Below are 26,015 nucleotides of genomic sequence, written 5' to 3'. Positions count from 1 at the left end.
ACCAATTCGTGAAGTTATTTGAAACGAATGCGATATCAGTGGCGGTTTAGATGATTACATTGCTTTATTAGCCAACCAGACCCCTGACTGATGAAAGCGATTGAAGTAAACATTAAAGGTTTTGATAAAGATGTCGAGGAAAGGCTCGTCCGATGCCTCTGACCGGTTTGAGTATTTACAAACACTGGTCACTGAATTTCAGGACACCGACAGTGAAGGTGCGTATAGGTGTGTTAGCTAGGTCAGTGGTTCCCATAGTGTGGTCCGGGGACCTCCAGGGGTCCTGAGGGGTTCACAGCAAAAAGAGGAATAGGTTAATTTCACTTGCATTTCCCCTATTAGCAAAGCACACAATGAGAGGATGTAAGGTGACTATTGTTATGTAGGCTAATTCTTTCTCAAGTCGTATCTACATTGGGTCTTTCCAGTGGGGATCCTTGACATGAAAAAGTTTGGGAACCCCTGAGTTAGGCAACACTAGAAGGTACGCGCCCTTCTCTAAACGGTAAAGATAAACCTTCAAAGTGTTTCTTGACAACACACACGTTATGTTTACGGTGACTTGGGCATTATGTATGAATAAACATCAGTCTTTACAGTTTACAGCATAGAATATCATGAAGGACAAAGTCAAACTAACATGCTATATTAAAATATCTCGCTTTCATATAATTTAATGAATTTGTTCTACTATAGTTGTTAATCTCTGACTTTGCTAAAATAACCCGATTCACTTTATCAGAGGCAAAGGAGCAGGTGTTGGCTAACTTGGCCAATTTTGCGTATGACCCAAAGAACATGGAGAATCTGAGGGAGCTGCAAGTAGCTGACCTCTTCCTGGACATGCTCACTGAAGAGAACGAGAACTTTGTGGAGTTTGGGATGGGTGAGTGAGTGTCGCACCCACAAACACACTAGGAAAACCATTACACACACTTGGAAATATATAGTATCCTTTTCCCATTGCTTTACACAGACACATTATCAAATAGTTCTGTCGCTCATTCTAAAACTATCAACTGTTCATCACTTTAATCAGGTCTTTTGCATGTGTCATGGTCTTAGGGGGGTTGTGCAACCTCAGTATGGACCGGGAATGCCGGGACCTCATCCTACAGAGTGGTGGCATCCCCTTGGTCACAAACTGTCTGTCCAGCCGGAGGGAGGAGACCGTCCTGTCAGCCATCACTACCCTTATGAACCTCACCACGGCCTCATCGTGCTCGGAGATCACTGATCCAGCCGTGCTGCAGTGCATGCTGCGCTTCTCCCTGTCGGAGAGCCCCCGCCTGCGCAACCTGGCCACCGTGTTTCTGCAGGACTGCTGCACTGAGGGGCAGGTGGCCAGGGCCGAGCAGCAGATGCAGGGGCAGCATCAGACGGCACTCGGGATCCCTCTGCCCAAGGACTAAGTGGCTGGAAACTCTGGACAATATAGCAACAGCTGAGGAATTCATGTGGGGCTCTACTCTCTGTGAGAGTGTAAGAAGTAACCGATTGTTAAAGTTCTAGCATTTTTTATTCTAAAGTGACAATTAGGATTCAGGATATATTATCGCATAACATTTTTTTCCCATCATCCATATTTTGATGTCAATTATCCAAGCTATTTAGATGAAAAGGACAGATTTTAGATGGAGGTGCTGATGTCATGTGCTGGCAATGGATATCAGACTTGCAAGAGATAAAAGACTGAACAAAAGTGTAAAAAGTTCTCTCCTGTCTGCCTGTTTTATTTATATATGGTACAGTACATTAAGAGAGACTACTATGAGCAAGAATGAAGATGCAGGATAAGACCAGTCAACCAGTCATAAGAACTGGTGGTGCAACATAAGTTGTGTGGTGAGATTCTTCTCTGACTTGTGCAGTCTCCCACAGGCCGTGGGTTATGATTAGCTGTGGCAGTTGAGTGTGTCTTCTCATGCATCTTTTTTTCCCCTAGTGTGTGGATTCAACCTGTAGTCCCTGGCTACTGACTGGCATTTTACATTCAGCGTTTGCCATCATCTTGAACCACAAACCCTCCATTCACTAGAACCATATGAATACACACACTCTTCCAATTTGCCACCTGAAAAGGATCCAATTGAAATGGAGGTATTTCAGCATAGGAGTGAGTTAACATGAAGGGTCAGTGTCATGCTGTATCAGCCCCATTATACCTGGAAATCTAATATTGCTAATAATGTTGATAAAACCTTCTCCATCAGTGTTTTTAAATGTTGGAGCAAACTCCTACATTTAAGTGTTGTACTTTTTCTTACCACACGAGGGAGACTGGGCTGTTTTTCTTAGTGAAGGGCTGTGTGATACTGTAATCTATTGGCGATTCACAGTCTCAGTTCTCCAGAGATGAATAGTTTATGATTACAAATGGCAAATACATAGCACACTCCCAACTTATTTGAACTAAACCAATTTGTTGACTGTCAAACAATTTGGTAAAACAAAGTCTAATGTGCATATCAAGCAAATGTCCTGACTGAACCATGCTGGGAGGAACAGTATCAATATATTCACCAAGACTGTACATTCCTTTGACTTTAGTTTTTTTTATATCAAAGTGATTTCCCAAGAACAAGGGCGGATACTGGAGCACTGGTTAAAGCGGATTGATTTCACTCTTGGACTTAGCACTCGCTATGAGAATACCAAGTCCTGAGACATCACTTTTAAGTCCAAAATATGTAAAATAAGAAATGCAAAATAAACGTTGAGGCTCCTCCTGAGAGCCAGGAGCGCTGTTTGTTTTGTTCTGGGCTCTTAAGAACTATTCCTGGGCCGAGTCCTTCAGGTCTAGACAGAAGACGACATCCGATCCTGCCGCCCAGCATCAGGTGGACGGCACATGTATCCTGGTCAGACTCCAGAGGAAATTCTTCACAGCTTTGTTGTGTGTGTGCAAGTGTGAAAGTGTGTGTCTGTGCGATACTCACCCAATCCCACACTCCACAAAGTTCTCGTTCTCCTCAGTGAGTGTGTGTGTGTGTCTTTGAATGGCATTCCAAAGGCTTAGGAGGCGTCCACCTGCCACTGAGATCAATAGAAATGCCTTCATTCTTCCCGTAAAAAGAGAAACACCCACACTTGGCTTTAATAATGTGGTACATGGTTTATTTCATGTAGCCGTAAAAAGGCTTTTACAGGTTCCCACAGGATAAAACAATCTGCTGTGTGGGTTTCTCAGTAATATTAATAAAATACATTTCTGCATTGGTCCTCAATATTCATTTGACTGTCAGTGCCACCAAGTACAGTATGTAGGAAGCCTCACAAGCCAGCCACACTCACATTTCTACTACACCTTTCAGATTAAAGGACGTTAAAAAACAGTTGCCTACAGGAGGATGCACAGAACCATTTGGCACGGCACATAGCTGCACACCCGGCCATCACACGTCTACAGATGGCTTAGGGTGTCTTTGTTGATGTGGCTTAGGACATGTGATATAGTGATAGCTGGGTATGTAATCCCAATTGATGTTTGTGCAGGGAACCATATACAGTGTTTGAATGATCTCGATACACACTGTTACGACTTGAGTTGGACTCTCATTTTCCCCTCCTCACAATCCAAGCTGCTTCTTGGCCTGCTCACTTAGCTTGTGCTTCTGAATCTGAGAAGAAAAAGGAACAGATTGCTTGATGTTAAAGTTGATTCTCCAGATTGTGGGTGAGTAGTATGAAAAATTGGCATCCAATTTAAGAATTTGAATGTTATTTCCACAGCATACAAGTCCAATAAAGATTTATGAAACCCTCCCAATGCTAGAAGCCAGTGATACAAAGCACAAATCTGCGATGTTCAGGCCATCTAGGACATTTGTGCGTCTCACTCTGTGTATGAGTTGGCAGCCCTGACATCTAAAGCAGCTGTTCACAAAAGCATGGAATCCCATATTCCTCCATATTCATATATGGATAGGACCTGAAATCTTATGCAACACAAGCATCTGTTAATCTCGTTGAATTACCTCCAATCTTTTTTTTTAGCATGTATTGTCTTTTCTCCACCATTCAGGAGCATTACAAGCATCTGTTTTTCTCACTGAGCAACATCCAAACTCCTCTCTTACTGGATTTGTCATCTTACTGGTATTAAATGTTCATGCTACTGATGAAAAACATCCATTGCTGTACCATGCAGAATGTGCAGAGACAGGTATCAGAACCTTGATTTAGTGTTTCATGATATCGTTGTCATATATGATAACAGTCAAGGGTCAAAGAAGACAAATCTGGGCTCCTAGTGGGTGTGACACCACACAAGATAGTCCTGTGTGGCTTGATGGTGAATGTTGCCGTCAGTAAAACAGGTGAATCTCTGCTCTACAAGATCTCCCAGATTTAAGAAAAAAACATATAAAAAGGAGTCTTTAACGTAATAAAGGCTGGTTTGTCTGGTATCTCTGATATGCTGCTTTGGGACGAGGTCTGCCACCCTTCTGGATCCTTCTAGCAGGACTTGGTGTGCGTGCAGACTAGCTAATAGCTCCCTTTCCCTCCTGTCTGGGGGCATTTAGGGCAAGCCTGTTCAAACACAACTCCATGTCTACAGCAGATTATTTTAAACAGCATCCCAGGAGAGAAACACAAGGACCAGAGGGGAGTTAATGTTTATGCATTAGACTTCTCCCCTGCCTTATTTATCACAGGCTATTACAGCAGCTGCTAATTATAGCTCTGACTGAAATACCCTTGTTTGTATCACACTCTGGGAGCATGTTATCTCAGTATACACAGTAAAATAAACCACGGGCAAACCCTTATGTAATTTCTGTTATTTATATGTGGGAATATTGAAACAGCATGCTGCAATATATCAGTGTAGCAGAGAAGAAGAACAGATTTGGGAAATTACCTTTCCAGTAACAGTGAGCGGGTAGCTGTTCACAAATAACACATAGCGGGGAATCTTGAAATGGGAAATCTGAAAGGAACAGATAAAGAGTGTTACACTGTGTAGATAAATCCAAACTGGGAGCTGAAATCCTCCTTGCATAAATCAAAGAATGGAGGACAGCACTCCAATTAATATTTTATCTGATGCAAAGACATTTCAGGCAAGACAAACTTCCTCACTCCTCAGCATGCTATTGGCAAATGGCAAGCATGCAATAGACCACAACTGGATGTAAGTAATAGAAAACATGTCTAAGTGGCATATAAAATACTAGTTGGAGTGCTGTGTTCTTTGATTTATACAGAATAGACATAGCTGTACTTGTTACATGCGATAGTAATAGTAAGTAAGGAATGTGGTAAAAGGTGATCAAATGGTTTTATGACCGTTTTTGTCTCACCTTGCCCTTGCAGTAAGCTTTGATTTCTTCTTCAGTGCAATCCTGTCCCTCTACCAGCTTGATACAGGCACAAACCTCCTCTCCCATACGATGATCCTTCACTCCAACCACCTCACAAACAGAGACATGAAGATAAACTCTCAGGGAGAGGCTATTCCCTTTTTTTCTCAATCATACCCATAAGCACTGGTTAAACAAAGTGAAAAACAAATTATTAACATGTATTCTGTGAGTACTAGCACATAGAAAATACAGTTCAGCAAATAACTGATTCAGTTTTGGGGGATTTTTGCAGATAATTTGTGTAATCTGTGGATTGTCAAATTAATAGTACATGGAAACTCATAATCTGTCAGCAAAATCTACAAATTCCCAATGGCTTGATGACAAACTGCATTGCATGGTTACTGTGTGCTTTCTAAGCCCCCTCTCTGCTCTTTGAGCTCACCTGTGCCTCCATGATTTTCGGGTGTGTGTGCAGAAACTGTTCGATCTCAGCCGGGTAGATGTTCTCCCCTCCTCTGATGATCATGTCCTTAATCCTGCCCTCGATGCGGCAGTAGCTATATCCATCCATGCTGCCAATGTCACTGCATGTGATATATGCAGAGAAACAAAGAAAACATGGGCAACATCAGCATTTGGACTTATCATCTCAACCACACACACCTGGGTCAAATATAATTTATAAACCTGTTTTGTTTTTCTTTTAGCTTGAAGTGCCAGATGGGTGGGGTTTACAATATCAGAACAATTCAAATAGTGTCAGATAAGTTGTCAGTCAAAGGTATATTTAATTGTCTTTCAACTATGTCTAAATGCCCTGGCACTATTGTCCTACATGGCAAAGCCCTCCCATTTGGTATGTAAGTAGCCTAAACAAACCATAAAACATTTTCAAGACTTTTTTACCAAGGTAGAAATCCAGATAGTATCTACTGTATTTTTTCTGTATCAGTGGACTGTGTTGCGTTCAAAATCAAGATAAAATTCAAAGTTTAAGTTCATATTGTATTAAGTTGTATACAGGGTAAATACGAGAGAGTAAATCAGATGACATATTGACATACTGTATGACTTCCACTCACCCAGTCTTGTACCAGCGGTCTTTAGTGATGCATTCATTTGTTTTGGTTTCGTCCCCCCAGTATCCCAGCATCACACAGTGGCCCCTGATCATAATCTCACCTGTCATCCCCAGGGGCACAAGCTCTCCAGAAGTAGGGTCCACTATTTTAGCCTATGGAGAATTAATTGATTAATAACAACAATAATAAGAATAAGAATAATGTTTAATGAAATGGATATAATTCAATATCAAACAGTATGGCTGTGGTTTGCTGATAAATATTTTTGATAAAGAAAATGATTTAGTAATTGCTCCTTTTGTAGATACTAGTGATGATGATGCTGCACGTTATGCTAATTGGACATAAAGCAAACAGACATTTATGAATATTGTATTTATACAATATCATTTCATTCAGTCATGTTGAGAATGTCCCCACATGGACGACAGATACCTCCAAGTGGTCTACGATGTACCCGACTGTCTCAGACTTCCTCTCCATGTTGTCTGTGGGGTCGCCGCAGAACGTCACGGGGCTGTTCTCTGTGGTCCCATAGCCAAGCTGTCAATCATAGAAATAACACGTTATGAGCTGGGAATGTTCTACAGGAAGGATGTAGGGGGGGTTGAGTGACACCTTTCATTTTTATAAAAAAAAAACCCACTTGAATTTATTTACTAATGGCAGAATATTTACTCTGTTATCAATTCATTCATTGGGAATATGCAAATAATGCAAATAAAAATTGTGAATTTATCATTTTCAAACTTCTCTTCCTCAGTTGACTGAATCCAAAGAGATTAAACCCCAACCCTGATGCAGGGTGTCGTCTTTTCCCCCTCTGTCTACTGGAGATTTCATATCAGAGCAGAGCAGATGCCTCTTAGACTTCACATGGGCTGCCCAGATGAGTTAGTGAGGGATTGGCTCAGCGAGCCTGGGAGCTCAGTGAGGTATGTGGTGCCCCTCTGACAACTGGCACACCTGCAATGGGCAACATGGTGGCGTGGGATACAGCAATGTATTCTGTACGCAATCAGACTTGATTGCACTTTGACAATGAATGTTGAATGTACTGAAATGTATGTTTTTTTTGTGAAGTACTGTTTTTTTTTGCTATGGAGGTGATCTGTGAGCTGAGGGAGGGGTAGGACATGACAGTCAGACAAAGTCAGACAGACAGTGTCGGCATTAGGAAAACCTTTGAAGACAAAGGAGACAGATCTGTGGCCACACAACCTAAAGCTTTTGGAGCAAAATATATAGCTCAGTGCTCACAGGTGCAAGTTCCATCGTGGAAGCAAAAGGGGTCAAGACTGTTGGACAGAGAGGAGATGCAGGAGGTTTAAGGGTGGGGACGGTGAGAATATTCACCTGGAAAATCAGGGGAGAGACGACATTCCCGATAAAACGTTAGATTTGTTGAGTAAACTCTAGATTCCACTTATCCTGGGTGGGTCCATCCAACTTATAAATGCACCTACCTGAAGCCAAGGCGTCCCAGGACCTGAGCCAGACAACAAGGACCCCAAGATGGAGTGGAGTACCCTAATTCTGCCGCTCCATCACCCAACCCAAAGCTTTGGTCTCAAATCTGTCTGGTTAAGGCCCTTAGACCATTTCACACTTTTCATCACACATCATTTCTGCCAGAGACAGACTTTGAAAAATAACTTAGTGGCCCATAACCTACTCCATCTCTAGCAGCTGAAACCCGACAATCACCTTAACAAGTCCCAGGATTGACCGCAAAAAGCCATTATATAACACCTCGCTCCTTTTGAGAAGCAAAAGGAGGAATGCATGCAGGAATGAAATGCGGCATCTAAAACGTTCCTTCCTTGGATAAAAAAGTATCCTTTGCAATTGTTATGACTTGAAACAGCATCTCTCCACTTGACAACCATCTGGAGACTATTATAGGTTATAAAACAGCTACACAGGAGCGGCTCCTTTTCCTGCCACCGCAGACTGAAGAACAATAGAGATGTCTGGGATCTTGCACACACCTAACTCGACCTCATGCCACCTCACTAAACATACACTCAACTATTTAGCAGTAACTCAGATGTTATCATAATAACAGCAAAACCAAAAGAAACCAGCACATGCACAAAAACACTTAAAATAATTAATACAAAAAATAATATTCAGTACACAAAACTTCATTCAATTCTTTTTTCTTAAAATTTTTCTGGGCATGCAGCAACACTTTTCAGATGCTGTCTGCAGTTTGCCCATACGCAAAGAGTTGAATGTCAATATATCAATCACCAGATTATGTTCTAAATACTGCAAAAACAGACATAGCTGGTTATACACCGATAGCCAAGGCCGAGAACGAATGCTCCCATTCCTGCTCATTTAGGGTTAAACTCTCATAGACACTTGACTTCCTCTTGCAAACCTCTCACCGTAACACCCTGGCAAGCCCGCCTCAGTTTTTTTCCTCAAATAAATGTTATAAATAGTGCTGTGTTCTGTTGACTTGCCGTCCTCCTCTCAAAAGCCCAAAGTGAATGTCTCTCTGCACTGCCCTCCTTTTCTCACAGTCACACACCTTTTCACTCCTTTCCCTCTCTCTGCCTCTCTCTCTCTCTCCCTTGCACACACACACACACACATACACACACACTCCAGTTCACCTCTTGCCTTTTCCCTTTACACTTCTCAGGCTTTCCTTCTCTCAGAGGCTTCTCACAGGATTTTCCAGCTAGTGCCTGTCCACTGTTGAGGGACCAGAAGACAGCCTGACAGACACTCTGGCCAGCTCAGTGGACAGACTGATATAAGGAAGAGCCAGTCAGCATGCGCTGTGTGAGTTTGTTGTTGCTGGGGACCTGCCTCGTGGTCCTGGGCCCTGCAGCGTGGGGAGCGCCTCAGTGCCCCAGCCAGTGCCACTGCCACGGAGACCTTCAGCACGTCATCTGCGACAGTGTCGGGCTGAAGAAGATCCCGCGGGTGTCGGAGGCCACCCGTCTGCTGAACCTGCAGAGGAACAACTTGGGCAGCCTGTCCACGGGGTCCTTCAGTGAGAGTAAGGGGCTCATCTCCCTGCACATGCAGCACTGCCAGATCCGTGAGATTGGATCCCAGGCCTTCAAGGGGCTGAAGAAGCTCATCTACCTCTACCTGTCCAACAACGAGATCAGCAGCATCAAGCCCGGTGCCTTCGATGACCTGGCCGAGCTCACCTACCTCTACCTAGACGGGAACCACATCAGCGACCTGCCCAAGGGCATCTTCTCGCCCATGATCAACCTCTTTATCCTGCAGCTCAATGACAACAAGCTCCGCGAGCTGCGGCCAGGCACCTTCACAGGGGCCAAAGACCTACGCTGGCTGCACATGAGTGGGAACGAGCTGGCTACCTTGCAGCCGGGCTCTCTGGACGATGTGGAGAACCTAGCTATACTTCACCTGGACAGGAACAAGCTGTCCACCTACCCCAGCGCTGCAATGAGCAAGCTGCGTGTGGTGGAGGAACTCACGCTGGGCAGGAACCCCATGAAGAGCATCCCAGACATCGCATTCCAGAGCTTTGGACGCTACATGGAGAAATTACACCTCGACAACATGGGTCTGGAGAAGGTCAGTCTATGGTTTTCACTGGGTTAACTTAATATATTTCAAATGTGCTGAAAGGCTGAAAATGTACATATTCATAGTACTGTAAGGTGTTTTGGCTAAAAAAATATGTTAAGGTATGTCATTTAAACTGCTTGAGGTGCCCTGAAAAGTCACAAAAGTGGTGACATCAATTGCAAGATAAGCTAGATCAAGTGCTCCTCATGTCTGTTCAAAATAATCAAAATATATTGAACTATTTTTTCAACAAAGTCCGATTGAAGGGGAAATGAGGGTCATGCTGATGGCAGAGCTATTCAGTTATAGTTACACATTTGAGGAAATACAATGTTGTGATAGATTTTCAGAACTGTGATAGAGTATCAGATACATGGCAAAAGGAGGCACTGGCATGGACACATGCACAGTTATCAAATACAGATTTTTCAATTTCATAAATAGTTTAGTCAAAGGCGTGATTATCAGTTTATCTCATGAAAAGGCCTTTATATCCCTGTCTTAATATTTGTTTATTTGTTTTGGTTTTGGCTAACCAATCTCGACTATATTTCATCAGCATATTTACATGCACTGGCTCGCCAACAGCCAACTCCCCCTCACCGGCAGCCAGCAGTCATTTTTCTAATCTGTGAGCCATGCTCATATATGTATGCCTGGAGGCAGGTGTTAATGGACAGCTTTACAGTAGTTCTGCTTCAGTAATCATATTAGGATCTGACCACCATTATAGATTACATAACCAATGAGATTTATGTAAAGTTTGTGACCGAACCCAAATTTATGCATTGGTTGGTTTGTGTGCTCCTGCTTCCTTCCCATCAGTCTCGCTGTACCCTCATAATGCAATCCTTATGGTGCATTTATCCAGCCATCGGCTGCATATGGGAAGCAAAGGAGGTCACATGCTTGGTGTCACGACTCAGGATGCACATGTGCTGAAACCAGCAGGATCTTTCTCTTGTTGTTGGCAAAACAACTGCAAAACAACTCCTTAGCTGTGTTGATTCTGAGCTTGCTAACTTCCATGGCAAAAATACAACAATTGGTAGGAAAGTCTATAAGTATTATATATACATGTATATAAGTTTGGAAACACCCTTATATACAGTGAAACACAGCTTGCAGTACAGTGGAAGGCAGCTCTAATTATAGTCAATATACTCTATCTTCCTATATGATGGCCAATATGGACTCAATATAGGCTGCTACTGTGACTAAAACACAGTAGCAGCCAAACAGGTTATGATGGTATGTTTTGGTCGCACATGCATGTCTGCCTAGTTGGAGATTCCAAGCAACGTGACGTGGTGATGGCGTCAACACCTCACATGCCGTGAAAACAAACACACTTAACGGCCATGCTCTTCAACTTGAATACACAATCCTAAACAGTCACCCATGAAGTGCGTCCTTGAGAGCAAGATATCTTTAACCATGCATTAGTGAGGCAGCTGAGTGGAACTGGTAATTCCTGAAGTTCAGGCAAACATCTGAGGTGGCTGAATACATCATTACACTTCAATAACATATTGAAGTGTGTTTTTTTACATGGCTGATTAGACCATGGGCAATACTATGGTCTGGCTGAAAGTACTGCCAATCATTATCAATCTAAGGTCAAAACCTCAGGGTCTCTCAACCTACTACATGTTAACTATGTGACCATGGTCTGAAATTTCAATGCTCATCATTCAAACCTCATGAATGATGCTTAGATATCAGACATAAGACAAATGTTTTCACAGCAAACTGTGTCCATCCAGGCCTTACACAGCTTTATAATGAATGTATACAGTATATGCTCTATGCTATACCGCACTTCTCTTAAGACATTCCAGAGTGCACATTTACTTCATGCTTGAGGTTAATCCAATATTTGAGTGTACCTGTGCCACAGTATGGAGGCATCCCAGAGGGGAAAATTGTAAAATAACAACCTTCTCACGCTGTGACTGTGTGAGAGCCAGGTGGAAGCGGTGGGAGACGGGGAGTGCAGCATACATGGCCGGAGAGATTAAGCCGTTTTCCAGCCGAATGTAGGTATTTTTAGGGTGTTTTTGTTTGCTGGCCCTTGGCCAAGCATGTCCCAGTCTAATTATTACACAAGTGTTATTTTCAGCTCGGTGTGTTTTCTCCTCTCACTAGGAGGGTCTTGTAAACAGGTCAGGAGGGGTTAGGAGACAGGTAAATAGAGGCAGGGTGTTCCATGGCCCATGAAGAGGAGTATTTTTAACTTGCCATCGCCCCAGGTGAATGGACAATAAGGGCCCTTTGCAAGCCTTCCTGGCAGAGGAGCGGCCTGAGGAGGGAGACGACAGAAAGAGAGAGCAAAAACAACACGGCCATGCTGGAAGTCATCCATCTTCCATTGCTTCAAAATACCAGACCCTCGACTTCTGCGCTCGCATCGCTCTGCAGTGGAAATTTCCAAAAGGTGCTTCAACAGCTTCAACTCTTCCAGACTTACATAAGACAACCGCTCGAAGCCCTCCCTCCTCTTCCTCCTGGAAGAGGCGAAACTTGACACGACCGAAGACCAGTTCATCTAGCACCTCTGTGACGCTTTTAGCAGCCTCACAGATGCATATGAAGTAGAAGCGAAAAAGGAGGGGAGTGACAGTCAATGTTTACATGAGTACTGGTGCAGAAGTAAGGATGAGAGGAGGCTTTCATGCCAGAGCGATACTGGCGAGATTCCCTGGCCCTGCATCGCTGTCTGCCTCCTGACAGATATAAGGATGAGTCTTGAGGGTGTCCTGGTGGGTCAGCATGCTAAGGTGCATACCATGTTATAACAGCGTTGTGGCCTTGAATAAATAAAATGCATATGAGGCGAAAAGGGAATAAAAATTGTACTGCTATTTTATATTTTTACCACTTTTCTAGCCGTGGAACGTATATGCACAATAATAAAATACATGACAATGATTTCAGCACATTTACGTTCATTGATGAATTCAAATTCATCTCAATGTGAATCCCTCAATCCTTTGATGCGAATTCCAACATCTCGTGTATTTCTCTATTTTTCCTAGTTCTCTGACGGTGCGTTTACTGGTGTGACAGCAGTCAAGTCGCTGCACCTGGACAACAACAAGCTCAAGTTCCTACCTAAAAGCCTAGAGTTCGGTACCATCACCAACCTTACACTCTCCAATAACCCTTGGAGCTGCACATGCCAGCTTGCCCCTCTGCGAAGGTAAGGGACTCATCTAATACACACACTTGGGAAAGAAATCCAGAGTAAAATACTTAACACGCACATTTGTCTAAACCTCAGACACTGTGAGAGACGAAGTAGCCAAACCACATAATCTTATCCTTATGTTTTGGTTTCTACCCACAGGTGGATGGACTCTAGCCGCAATCGTCCAGATGCACTGTGTGCTTCTCCACCCCAGCACAGAGGCAAGCAGGTCAGAGACAGCAGCGCCTTCAGCGGCTGCAGAGTCAAGCCAAAGAGAGCCAAGAAGGGAACGCGTCACTGAACACAAACCTGCCGCTGAACAGGTAGCTGCCACTGAACAAGCTGATGATGCAAATAAAAACAAATATGTTTCCTTCCAAAATCATATATCCACTATTTCAAAACCCTTACAAACTGACTCCTGGTTAGAATATAAATTTCACAATGCAATATCCTTTAAGTTATTAGCTATCTTAAACCCCTTCCTTATAAGTCAGTAACATTTGAGATGCATATTTTGCCTGCATTTATGAGAAACTCAGCAATGAATGATGAGTAATGCTTTGTCCAAAACACATCTAATGAAACTCTTCAAATGCAATCAACTGGAGACTCTTGGCCTTTTGTTAAGTGAACTTTTGTCAACCTTACATCTCAGGTACGGCTGAAAGTGACACCCTCACTAATCACTACCTTTGCAAATACCTGAGGTGTAATTTTGCACTTTGTGGCCTCTTTTTTAGGCCAACATCAAATCACTCCCCCGATGGTCTAGTAAGGCTTTTAGCTGGAATTTTGTACAATAGAACATTGGATTCAGACGTTACCACTTGAGGTCGAAGGTGGTTTTGGAGTGGTTCAGAGTTGGCTTTGCATGATTTTGTTTTTCATTTCTCTCCTCCTCCCCACAGAACGCTCTGTCCTTCCCTCTGTCCCTGTCTGAACTTTTCCATTTTGGCCCTGGGGTCCAGTACACTTTGTCCAGGTCATGGGGTCTCTGGTTGGAGGGCAGACTGTTTGATTTGGCTGCTGATTTTGTGTCTTTCCGCAGGAGACGCTGAGAAGCAGCCTGTCCAGGTGACCGGCTACTTGTGCAAAGAAAGCAACGCTAACTAATTCTACTTCAAGACTGTCCATCTATTCATCTGCCAAATGTTGTCACTTGTGTAAACACACACCCAAACACATGCATAGACACGTGCTCTCTCTCTGACACACACATTCACACATACAGGAAGGGCTTTAATGGACCAAAGACTTGAAAAAACCTCTGTAACCAAGATGAAGACTACAGACAACATTCAGGTAACCACCAAAACAAAGGATACATTTGAGTAAATGAGGGCTACAAAGTATATTGAAGACAGATGGGGTGCATTTTCCTGATTTGGTTTAGGACCATTCAACACCTTGTAAACAGGGCCAGGTAGTAACAGTAGTAAATACATCTGACTGTGATCCGACTTCTCCTCTGATGATAGTGGTCTCTTCCAGGCTTATGATGTACCCATCCACAATGCACAGTTTTCTATAAATGCCTTGGAAAGCATGAAAACACTCTAAGCTCAAACCAGATGAACATTCTTTAGAGATACTGGAGAATACCAAGGTTCGCCGTGGCTGTTCTAGAGGCTTACCTACCTTAGTGTATGTTATGTTGTTGTTTCCTTTATTTTGCTAGTTACCTGCACAAACAAGCATTTATCAATACAAATACAGCTCCAGACAAAACAGAAATGCCCACACAAACACACATATCCTTTCATCACCCTCTCTAAACTGATGAGGAATTTGTCTAACGTCCCGCAGCCGCCACTGAGACAGGCGGCCATGTTTGTTTTCCTTCTCTTGCGCCTTGAGACACCAGCTTTACCCCCTCACCTCTCAGGACCCCTCTACCTGCTGCCATGGTAATGCCCTGCGTTCCCCGCCCAGCCCATAAAAACACTTCACACAGCCCCTTGTATTTAATGTGGGTCACCCTCTGCTCATCCTCTGTCACATCTCCTGTGAGAATTTTCTCTCCAGCTGAGAAAACATCCTAGACAGAGAAATGTTACCACGAAAATGACACAGACGTGAAATCAACTTGACCTGACCTCTCTTCGTAAGGCAGAGCAAAGGTTACCGCATCACAGTGCAGATGGCTGAAGACCAGCTTCTCTAAGAAGATTACAAGGCAATGAGACTTTGAAGATCTGGGTGAGCTTGATGAGTGGATCAAGGTGATCAAGTAGGAATAAAGCAGTCAATTTCCAAATTGCATTTTTCTTTTTTTCAGTGCCATGAAAGCATTTTAACATCCCATAGATCTATAAAATTGGATTTAGGTCAATTCTCGCACAGAATGTTCACAGATGAGAATTCAAGAAGAGGCTAAGTACAAAATGTGTCAAGCCTAAAATAATGAATAACTTATACAAACATGATACAAGTCATATACATATGACTTATACAAGTCATTTTGTCTTTTCAGTTTTCCTTCTGTGCAAATGCTTTTTTTCAGTTTGAAGAACTGATTTGAATTGGAAGAAAAAGTGACATTATAGTGGACCAAATATGAGGGTTGCTGACAAGTGTTGACTCTTACGCATATCTTATGTATATTGAATATCTTTACATTTCCTCGACTTTTGGAAGTGATGATTGCTCACATCCAATAAACTTCTATAAAATAAAGCCTTCTTTGTCTTACACACATCTTCAGCTTCACAAGATGCCCGACCTTGGATCGAATTTTTCAAAGACATTTTTTAAGACCTTACAAATTCAAAAACAGGGTTCATATCCATGGGCAAGCCAAATGTAAAGGACGCTCTTCTAAGGACATGTCTCTCTCTACTGTGCAAAAGCTGAACTGCATCCTGTAATCATTTTTGTAAACTATAATAATCTTAAAAGTATCTGTGTGTTTCATCGACGTTGAAGTGTGAGGTAAACATGGAGCTTATATAGAGGCTTATAAATTCAAAAGCATGAATAATTAAGTTGTATTTGTGAGAGCCAGTACTCACCGTTAGTCCTTTGATACCCATGGTAGAAATGACCTTCCTCACAACTTCAGGAGGACAAGGGGAACCAGCCATGATACCTACAATACAGAAAATATCAGCAGAAGGCTGTTTAATGTAAGGCAGCATTTACACTAGTATTATGAAAATGGACATTTGTTGTGTTTGAAAAACAAACACCATACACGATAATTAATATAATTTACTCTATATGATGACTCCGCCTACAATGGTCCTCTTGGACCCCTGTGTTTGCATGCTTGTTGCATGCTTGTTGCTACTTGTTACTACCTGGTTAAGCAGCTTAGCACAGAAGCAGCACATCAGCCTCTCTCTCACCTGCCTCCACTGATGACAAGTCATATTTGCCCGATTCAAACTGGCCAAGCATGTCAACATACATGGTAGGGGTGCCATAGATGAAGGTGCACCTGTCAGGTAAGAGAGGACAAATGAACAGACTGCATCTTCACTAAAATACACCAAAATGCACCTTGTTACATACTGCAAAATACTCATAGTTTGAAATGAAAGAATAAATGTAAAAAACAACAACAGCTAAACATTCATGAGCAGATTAAATCCCACTGCGTTATTATATGCATTATATGCAATATGAAAATTAAAGCTACACTAGGGAACTTCACATGTTGGCAGCTCCAAATTGCAGTGAGAGGAAACTGTTTGAAAAATGTGAACCTCAATACCCAGAAATCATGTTAAGGTGTCGTTAGCAAACCAAACACAGCAGCCTCATGTTTACCAACCTGGCCGGTCTGTGATGTTTTAAACCAAAGGATACCAAAGGGATGAGACAGGAAAAAAATCTAATGTTGGTGATTTAGGCTGATAAGATGTGTATATTTTAAAATAAAAATCTTGCCTAGTGTAGCTTTAGTGGATAAAATGAACCGGCTGTAGTTATATAATTTCTTATTACAGTTATATAATATTGCTTATTCTGGAGCCTTCTGTGGTGTATTGTATTGTATTTCTACAGATCTGCGCGTTGTTTGTCCCTTTGGTTTTGCCGTACCTAGAAATGGCTTACTGTTGGTTTTGCTCTTGCTGCACCGCTGCATCCTTTAGTGCAAAAGTTTAAAGCATAAAGTTTAGCCTGCATTGTGACGACTGTGCATAGTTTTTCCTTCTCGTTTCAACACGTTTTGCACTAGAACCAAGAAAGGTCGCTGGTCAGAACATTCCATGCATTCTATTCTTGTCATGTGTCTCACGCAGCAGTGGGAAAATACTTAAAAATCAATCTTGCAGTCATCCCTTAAATATGTGTATGGGTTTTCTGTCTTCATCAGATATGTGGCTCCATGTGAAATGTAGAAAGGTTTTCCTCATTGCTGTGCATTGTAGTAATTTTCCATGCAGAAGCCTATTCACCGCCCGCAGTGCATCTAATATTTATGCCAGCAGATTGTGCTTTTCTGCAGTGTGTAGTAGGCCGCACTTTTATTATACATTTTCTGGTTAAATATAATTAAGTTTTGTTTAAAAATATATATATTTATAAAGCTTTTCCTGTTAATTCTGCTGATTGCAGTAATGTAAAAAAATATTGGCACACTTTACCTAGACTACATGATCACTGGCATAATATATGTACTGTAATATTGGTTTATGTATTATTGTAGTAATGTAAACAAAGCGATGTGTATTTTGTATTCTCTTCATGTATTGCCGGAAAGAAAGAAATGAAAAAAAAAAAGCAAAAAAAAAAAAAAAAAGACAGATCGGTTGCTGATGAATATGGCAGATAAGCAGTCACCACTGGAAGACAGGTGTATGATGATTATGCTTCATCAGAACTATAATATTCTAAGCACATTTAATTAAGCCTTTGCTACAGGGTTTTGAAGTTCAAACAGCATTCAGTTACATGTCTATTATGCCTATTGGCTGTCATTTGCAGCCACTGATGTGTGAAGTTGCCTAGTGCAGGTTTAAGCTGATCTGAGCATGTTTACACAAAAGTCTTAGCTACTTTTATGTGATGTTTTTTTACTCCTAGGTCTAAGTTTGAGACCAAATTTAGGGAACCTTCAAAGAGGTTTTATACAGTACATGCTGGCCAAGGATCTTTGAAATTACCTTTCACTCTCCATAGCTGCCAGATTGGCCCGTCCATCATACCCAGCGGAGGGAAACACCAGGGAGACGCCGTGCACAGCCATACACATCCCCCCACCCACAGACCCAAAGCAGTGGTACAGAGGCACAGGCAGACAGATCCGAGTATGGGGCTAGGGGACAAGAGCAGATTGTGGATTGCACCAGAGGTGAAGAGGCGAAGGTGAGGGAGTGCAACACAATTTATTTTCCCTTCCCCTTGAAAAGGCAAGATGACCCCCTCTGTAGAGAAGTTACCACCCCGCCTGATACAGTTTCATTACATTGGTTTCAATAGAGATGTGTAATGTCATGTAGTTTAAAGATTGTGTCTTTCGACCCCATTAAAGTCCCCATGAAATGAACTCCCATTACTTTTACTTCCTGGAGTATCTTTCATGGTGACCTCATGCTGCACTAGTAGGCGTAAACATAAATTCTAACCAATAAAACCATCACAAATTTTGGTCCTCCCATCAAATCAAACTGCTCTTCTCTCCCAGACTGATATTCCATTGGTTTAGACTTTTGAATGATCCCTCACTGTGTTATGTCCCGTCCCAACAACTGTTTCAATACATCAAATCAAGGAAGTAAAGATGACATTTCATGGGGTCTTTAAGGAAATATTCTGAGGTAAAATATTGGTACAATGCATGTCACATCTCCTGATAATACATGAGTAGTGTTTGTGTTTACACTCACCCTCCAGTTGTAGCCCACTCGGTTGCCAATGTACCGGGCGTTGTTGATGATGTTGTGGTGCGACAGGGTGGCACCCTTCGGGGCCCCAGTTGTGCCCTGATAACAGATGTTATGCGTCAATTGTTGGACTTAGAAAAAAATATCTCATTACCTTATCTATGATCTTGGTGACTTAGATTGGATGTTCTTTCATTGCTGTCTAAACCCACAAACAGTGAATGATTTTTTTTTCCTGTGTAACAAAGGGTTTAAAATCTCTCTTTTCATCCTTTGTAAATTCCATCAAAGGGAGAGGTGGTAGAGCAGGATCGGGGATTAGCTAATACTGGCTGGCATGTAAGAGGAGAACAACGTCTTAACCCCTTGTTTCCCCCCGTTTCTACAGAGCTAATTCTCTAATGATGTTTCTCTCTCCACTATCATGTCTTTATTTGCTGCTGTTACCTCGTTGTGTGGCCTTGTTTCTGTGTCTTTTATGTATCTTGATTGTGACAAACTTGGTAAACTATGTTTTAGAAAAGTGCTGTACAAATAAAGTACAAGACACATTACACATGAATAGGATTTAAATGGGGGGGACAATCCAATTCTTTTTTGTGTTTCTTTCCACAAAGATAGGATCTGTTTCATGAAGGAGGAAGTCTGCTGCCGGAGGAAATCCAGCCAAAACAAAACAAAAATCTGTCACGACCCTCAGCTAAAGTCGATGAGACAGCAACAGCAATTTGAATGATAAAACAAACATGTTTCGGCTAACATGGCCCCATCTTCATCAGGGCTCTTCAAGATTCTTTGTTTAGTGTTCAACAAGAATAAATATCCTTTTCTTTTGTTCAGTGGAAATGCTGCTGAAATTACCGAAGTAAACTGGATGTTTATCGGATCGTCAAATGAGAGCTTCTTCTGCAGATCCTGCAGCTGCTGCTGGTACTGGCTGCTCCCTCCCTGCATCACGTCCTGCAGATGAAACATTCCTGGTTGTCGACTATCTGTGACAATCACAGACCTCAGCTCAGGCAGTCTGAGGGAAAACAACAAACAAACATCTGGGTCATGCTTTGTGATGAAGGAACTTTACACTGACCAAGTTACTCTTAATTACTCTGCAGATTTATCTCTCTCTCTGTGTCTCTCTCTGTTTAACTAGAACTCAATTTATTCTACATTTATTCTACAATCTATAGACATTTGAATATGTGTTTTGCAACTAAACACCAAACACCAGCAGCTGCACCTAGCGCTCTTGATGGCTCCTGGGCTGGACGACTCGATCTCTGGACATATCTGTCGCAGCATGTCACAGTACTTCTGAGTCTTGAACTGTGTCGGACACACTACAGCATTACACTCCACCTGCACAGAAAGGAGCAGAGCCCACCATGTTCAGCCTTCCTATAGTGGTACGTTCACAACATGTCCTGACAATAATATGGCATCTGTTATGACCCACCTTCCGTAATGCATACTCCACCTCCTGCACCTGGTAAGCTGGGTTCACTGATACCTGTTGGGCGGTAAAACAATAAAACACTGGAAGCTTGTGAGAGAGACTAAGAGACTAAGTTGACTGACTTGGTTTCAGGCCACATACAGGTTTTGTAATTATCTATTGTCTTTTTCCCCCTGAATGGCTGTTCTCACCAATATAATACCAGCTTTGGCTGTGGCAAACTGGAACAGGATCCACTCATACGTGTTGGGCCCCCACATGCCCAGCCTGTCCCCTCTCTTCAGGCCTAGAGCCAGCAGCCCAGCCGCAGCCTGGTCCACCTATAGAGAGACATCGAGACACGGATAGATATTATGAAAAATTGAAAATTTAATATGACAATTGCTGCAGTTTATGATTCCTCAGTGTCAAACTACCAACCCTAGCCCTGTCTAGTTACTTACTAGTTTCTTACTCTAGTTTAGACAGCATTGACATAGGAACTGGCTGTTGGGAACCCAGTCTAGTGCTGCTTCTCGGTCTGTCTGCATCATTACACTGACTGTCTGTCTGCTGTCTGTGTGAGTGTGGATGTAGATGAATACGTCTGCTCTGAGTGTGTGGATCATGCTTAGTGTGTGTGTGTGGCTGTCTGTTTGTCTTTCCTTTCCTTCAGGCACCTGTAACATGCATCTTTTACCTGGCATGAACACCAGCACTGGTTTTACTGGCTGAAATCCTTTATCTTTCTGCCTCATCATGTTTCTCTGTCTTATCTGCTTCCTTATATCAATGTCATTGTCCATGTTATTGTCCCTTTTATTGTTTTGTCCCGGCGACTATTGCACGCTCAGCCGTCCCGGTGGGGGATCCCTCTTTGAACTGGCCCGCCAAAGGTTTCTTCCAATTTTATTTTTTTTTCCTTATAAAGTTTTCTTGGGTTTTTCCTTGTCTTCACTGAGTCTATGGTTGGTAGTGCCGTTAGGATAGGGAAGCCTGTTATGTATTTTCAACATGCTGTTTTGTTTCCTTGTGTTTTATTTTGTTGCATGCTGTATTGCATCATTTTGCAATCATTTTGTTCTGTGATTGATTGTTGATTAGTTAGGTCTAGGTAGGCTCATTCTCTGTAAAGTCCTTTGAGACATGTTTGTGATGAAGGGCTGGATAAATACACTTGATATATAATCTCAGATTGAATGTTTTATACCAACAAACATCTTTCTGAGTAATCACCTTTAAAAAAAAAAAAGTTGTGTAATAGTAATGGATTACAGTTATTTTCATCCTGTCACATGTAGTGTCGCATTGTTCCCCAACCTGCCTGCTGAGAGCAAAGTCTAACACTATAACATAATTCACTGGTTAAGCACTGGAATTACGAGGCACCAAAATGTCCAACAAACACTATTTTTCAAGAATAGTGTGCTTTTCTTTTGTTCCAAACAAAGCTTCAGAGGAAAAACTAGGAGGTGTAATAACAATAATAGAGGAGGGAGGTGTAATAATAACAACAATAGTATGGTGCTTTTCCTGACATAGTTCCAATGTTCTGTAAAGTAAAAGGAATAAAACAGTTAGCTGTAATAGTAATAGTAATATTAACAAAACAACACAAATTTATGTAAAAACAGTAACACAATAGTCAAATTAACTGTTCAGTGCAAAGTACAAATCAATAGTACTTGCATAGTATAATGAGGGAAGGTAAATGTAGGACATGAAATTTACTTAAAATTATCCTAAGTTTATCCTTGTTCACCTGAGCAAATATTGCACAGTAGAGTTCATTATCAGTTAGGAGGTAGAAACGTAGCCCTACTGGTTATCAGTTATATCTTCAGATAACGTTTTATATGATCGACTTTATCTGAACATTGTTTGCAGACACGCTTGCTGTACAGGGTTAACGACATCACTATGTACCATAATATTAACCCTCTGTGTTAGTTTGATCTCTGCCCTGGTTTCTTTCTTGAAGTCACTGGGTAAAAGTTGTCCCAGAGTGTTCGGACCTTCAGTATTCCTACAGATCCAAGGAGGTGACCATGCAGTCAAAGCTCTGGTAACCCTTTCAATTACAGCACCCTTACTGTCATTACAGTGTCTATTTGTCAAGTACAATAAATGAAGAGTCTGAGGTCTGAAGTCAGTTGGGTGGAGGAGTATTAGCCACTGTGGAAAATGTGGGGGATCTTATCAGCTTTAATGCTGACAACATCCTAGCATAACTTTCAGCCTAATAAGAAAGTTTTGTCAGCATGTACATTGATCTATAAGTATTATTTCTTGATGCATAGGTATTTCAAATGGAACTCGAAGAGCGCAAAACTCCACTAAATTACTAAGCAATTCCCCAACTTGCTGTTACATAATAATAATAATAAACTTTATTTGTATAGCACCTTTCATACAAGAAATGCAGCTCAAAGTGCTTTACAACAAAGAAATTACATACATGAAAATAGACATAGAATGAGCATAACATAAGATGGAAAATAAAACCCACTGAATAATAATAAAAATAAAGTTAAGAAATAGAGTACATAGAATAATTAAAATCAAGTAAAACACAACATTTTAAAAGAAGTGCAGCAGTGCATAAGTGCGAAGCAAAGTGTAAAAAAATAAATAAATAAATAAATAAAAAAAGTTTAAGGCCTGTATCAGGAAAGTCGTAGCTAGTTAAAGGCTAAAGGGAAGAGATAAGTTTTTAGCTTTCTTTTAAAAATACTTAGTGAGCTGGCTTCCCTGATATCTATAGGTGGTGTGTTCCAGAGCTTTGGGGCGTAATTGACAAAGGCTGCATCCCCGATTTTCTTTCGGCTGTTGCTGGGAACCTCCAATAAACCAGCAGCAGATGATCGCAGTGTTCTTGAAGGCAAGTAGTGAACAAGGGAGTTAGAAATGTAGCTTGGTCCTAGCCCATTAAGGGCTTTGTATATAAAGAGGAGGACCTTAAAATCAATTCTAAATGTTACAGGAAGCCAGTGTAGAGCAGCTAAAACTGGACTGATGTGCTCTCTCCTCTTGGTTCTGGTTAATAGCCGAGCTGCAGAGTTTTGAATAAGCTGAAGTCTCTCAGTGGTTTTTTTCGGGAGACCAGTAAAAAGTGCGTTACAGTAATCGAGTCGGCTTGAAATAAAGGCATGAATAAATTTTTCAGCATCTTTTTGATTTATAAATGGTCGTACTTTAGCTATGTTTCTAAGGTGGAAAAATGATGTTTTTGTCACCTTGTTAATGTGGGACTTGAAGCTTAGATCTGAATCCAGGATAACACCAAGACTTGTAACCTCAGATTTAATCTAGGGAGTCAGTGTTCCCAGATTATTAAACAGCATTTCCCTTTTTGTTTTAGGGCCGACTAGTAGGATTTCAGTTTTGTCCTCGTTTAACTTTAAAACATTTTTGCTCATCCATTTATTTATTGCCAAAAGACATGTAGTAATGGAGTTTATAGCTGCAGCATCATTTGGTTCAGCAGAGATGTACAGTTGCGTGTCATCCGCATAACTATGGAAACATACATTGTGCTCTCTAATGATGTCACCAAGTGGCAGCATGTATAGTGAGAATAATAATGGACCAAGGCAGCTCCCTTGTGCAACCCCAAAGCAGATGTCATGTTTCTCAGACACATGATCTCCAAGACTGACGTAAAACTTTCTCCCTTTGATGTAAGTTTTGAACCAGTTTAACACACAGTCAGAAAGACCAACCAACTTTTCAAGACGATTGATTAAGATATCCTGGTCAATCGTATCAAATGCTGCACTTAGGTCTAAGAGGACAAGAATTGAGACCTTATTTTCATTAGAGTTTAGTCTGAGGTCGCTGATTATTTTAGTAAGAGCAGTTTCAGTGCTGTGGTATGTTCTAAAGCCTGATTGAAATTCCTCCAGGATATTATTTTCTTTAAGAAAGGAGTTTATTTGCACTGAAACTACCTTTTCAAGTATCTTACTAATGAATGGAAGGTTGGATATCGGCCTGTAGTTGGTCAGTGCATTACCATCTAGGTTGGGTTTCTTTAGTAATGGTTTTACAACAGCTGTTTTGAAGGCATCTGGGAAGATGCCTGTTTGAAGGGATGTATTTATAATCTTCAGGACATGACTTGAAACACTGTCGAACACCGGCTTAAAAAATGCTGTAGGTACAGGGTCAATACATGAGGTGGAGGAGTTACACTCGGTGACAGTCTTGCAAAGCTCAGTTAATGCAATACAAGTGAATTTTCCCATGGTTACATCTTTTTTACAGGGTTTGCGGAGGTCATCTGTGTTTACATCAGCAGCAATGCTGGTTCTAATTGAAGTTATTTTGTTATTGAAGAACAATGCAAGTTCTTCACAATTTGATGCAGAGAACTGCAGACGAGTGGGGGCAGTGTTGAGTAGCTGGTCAATAGTGGAGAATAATATTCTAGAGTTTCCAACATTCTCTGTAATAATCTTGGAAAAGTAATCTTTTCTTGCTAGACGTATTGCTTTGTTATAGACAGTCATGGCTTCTTTGTATATATTAGAGTGAACTGTGAGCCTGGTTTTCCTCAATTTTCTTTCGGCTGCTCGACAGATTCTCTTAATCTCATTAACACTGTTATTGTTTAACCATGGGGAGATTCTGTCAGTCGACCTCTTTTTAACCTTTAGTGGAGCAACAGTATTTAAAGCAGATGACAAGGTATTGTTGAAATTTTCAACCATGTCATTTAAAGAGCAGTCAGTGCTGTATGACTCAAATGATTTCATAATATTAGAGAACTTTGCTTCAGCCTTGCTATCTAGGAATCTCTTTTGAGCCAAAAATTCCCTTTTAGTCTTTGTTAAGATTAGGCTGGCATCAAAAAACACACAGTGATGGTCAAAAATAGGTAATTCTAATACTGAAACACTGTCAATGTTTAACCCTGTTGTTATTACCAAGTCTAGAATGTTACCATGCTGATGAGTGGGTTCATTTACATGTTGGGTAAGTTCAAAGCTGTCCAGTAAATTCATAAGCTCCATCGCTTTGGAGTCATTTTTTTGTTGATATGAATATTCAGGTCTCCATTCAGGATTAATCTGTCATATCTAGTGATACCAAGTGAGATCAGCTCTGAGAATTCCTGCAGAAACAGCGATGAATATCTTGGTGGCCGATACAATGTAATGATAAGCACTGATAATTCTGTTTTGAGCTCAAGAGCAAGATATTCAGATGATGTAAATTCACCCAGGTCAATGTCATTACACACAAACTGTGTAGAAAAAATGGCTGCAATCCCTCCTCCTTTCCTGTTCTGTCTGACTGACTGATACAAATTATAGTTTGGAGGACAAGCCTCTATCAGTGTTGCTACACCAGTAGTGCTGTTTAGCCACATCTCAACTAAAAACATTAGATGCAAATTCCTTTCAATTATCAGATCATTAACCAAAAAGGATTTGTTAGCCAGTGATCTGACATTAAAAAGAGCTAATTTCAGCTGTAGGGATTCTGTGACAGGAAAGGAAACTGGTTGTGGCTGAACATTGACAAATTTAAGATTACTGAGACAGGTACCAGATGGTCTGTGATTGCTACGATTGGTTTGACCATGCCACCGGC

General features: G+C 41.5%; 3 protein-coding genes across 4 annotated transcripts in view; 2 read left to right on the top strand and 1 right to left on the bottom strand.

Moving 5' to 3' along the window:
* Positions 1-8: 8 nt before the first annotated feature.
* Positions 9-2,751, top strand: armc7 (armadillo repeat containing 7). Its single transcript, XM_071511994.1, has 3 exons — positions 9-218; positions 743-886; positions 1,066-2,751. Exons 1-3 carry the CDS (start codon positions 131-133, stop codon positions 1,410-1,412), a joined length of 579 nt encoding a protein of 192 aa, XP_071368095.1. The 5' UTR covers positions 9-130; the 3' UTR covers positions 1,413-2,751.
* A 350-nt stretch (positions 2,752-3,101) lies between these two features.
* Positions 3,102-26,015, bottom strand: part of acsf2 (acyl-CoA synthetase family member 2) — a 30,498-nt gene continuing 7,584 nt past the window's right edge. For both annotated transcript variants that reach the window (XM_071511991.1, XM_071511992.1), the window contains exons 3-16: positions 20,630-20,758; positions 20,439-20,492; positions 20,223-20,341; positions 19,847-20,009; positions 18,989-19,084; positions 18,266-18,417; positions 16,502-16,593; positions 16,166-16,242; positions 6,830-6,937; positions 6,395-6,546; positions 5,755-5,896; positions 5,307-5,417; positions 4,865-4,933; positions 3,102-3,620 (exon numbers count right to left, since the gene is read on the bottom strand). In XM_071511991.1, coding sequence (XP_071368092.1) covers positions 3,570-3,620; positions 4,865-4,933; positions 5,307-5,417; positions 5,755-5,896; positions 6,395-6,546; positions 6,830-6,937; positions 16,166-16,242; positions 16,502-16,593; positions 18,266-18,417; positions 18,989-19,084; positions 19,847-20,009; positions 20,223-20,341; positions 20,439-20,492; positions 20,630-20,758 — 1,515 coding nt within the window. In that variant the 3' untranslated portion in view covers positions 3,102-3,569. The remainder of the gene's footprint in view (positions 3,621-4,864; positions 4,934-5,306; positions 5,418-5,754; positions 5,897-6,394; positions 6,547-6,829; positions 6,938-16,165; positions 16,243-16,501; positions 16,594-18,265; positions 18,418-18,988; positions 19,085-19,846; positions 20,010-20,222; positions 20,342-20,438; positions 20,493-20,629; positions 20,759-26,015) is intronic.
* Positions 9,027-16,065, top strand: chad (chondroadherin). Its single transcript, XM_071511993.1, has 4 exons — positions 9,027-9,967; positions 13,000-13,163; positions 13,311-13,474; positions 14,203-16,065. The coding sequence occupies exons 1-3, from the start codon at positions 9,185-9,187 to the stop codon at positions 13,450-13,452; spliced, it is 1,089 nt and encodes a 362-aa protein (XP_071368094.1). The 5' UTR covers positions 9,027-9,184; the 3' UTR covers positions 13,453-13,474; positions 14,203-16,065.

This window comes from Centroberyx affinis, unplaced genomic scaffold (genome assembly GCF_046629955.1).
Source record: "Centroberyx affinis isolate AG114_WGS23_722 - 3 ecotype Tasmania unplaced genomic scaffold, CSIRO-AGI_Caff_v1 ptg006025l_1, whole genome shotgun sequence".
Taxonomy (NCBI): Eukaryota; Metazoa; Chordata; class Actinopteri; order Beryciformes; family Berycidae; genus Centroberyx; species Centroberyx affinis.
The sequence above is the reverse complement of the archived record's forward strand: the minus strand, read 5'-3'. Positions and strand labels throughout refer to the sequence as shown.

Coding starts and splice junctions, on each gene's coding strand:
- armc7 (XM_071511994.1), top strand. CDS start 131: ATGTCGAGGAAAGGCTCGTCCGATGCCTCTGACCGGTTTGAGTATTTA. Junction 219..742: donor TCAGGACACCGACAGTGAAG/GTGCGTATAGGT, acceptor TCACTTTATCAG/AGGCAAAGGAGCAGGTGTTG. Junction 887..1,065: donor CTTTGTGGAGTTTGGGATGG/GTGAGTGAGTGT, acceptor TCATGGTCTTAG/GGGGGTTGTGCAACCTCAGT.
- chad (XM_071511993.1), top strand. CDS start 9,185: ATGCGCTGTGTGAGTTTGTTGTTGCTGGGGACCTGCCTCGTGGTCCTG. Junction 9,968..12,999: donor ACAACATGGGTCTGGAGAAG/GTCAGTCTATGG, acceptor TATTTTTCCTAG/TTCTCTGACGGTGCGTTTAC. Junction 13,164..13,310: donor CAGCTTGCCCCTCTGCGAAG/GTAAGGGACTCA, acceptor TTCTACCCACAG/GTGGATGGACTCTAGCCGCA.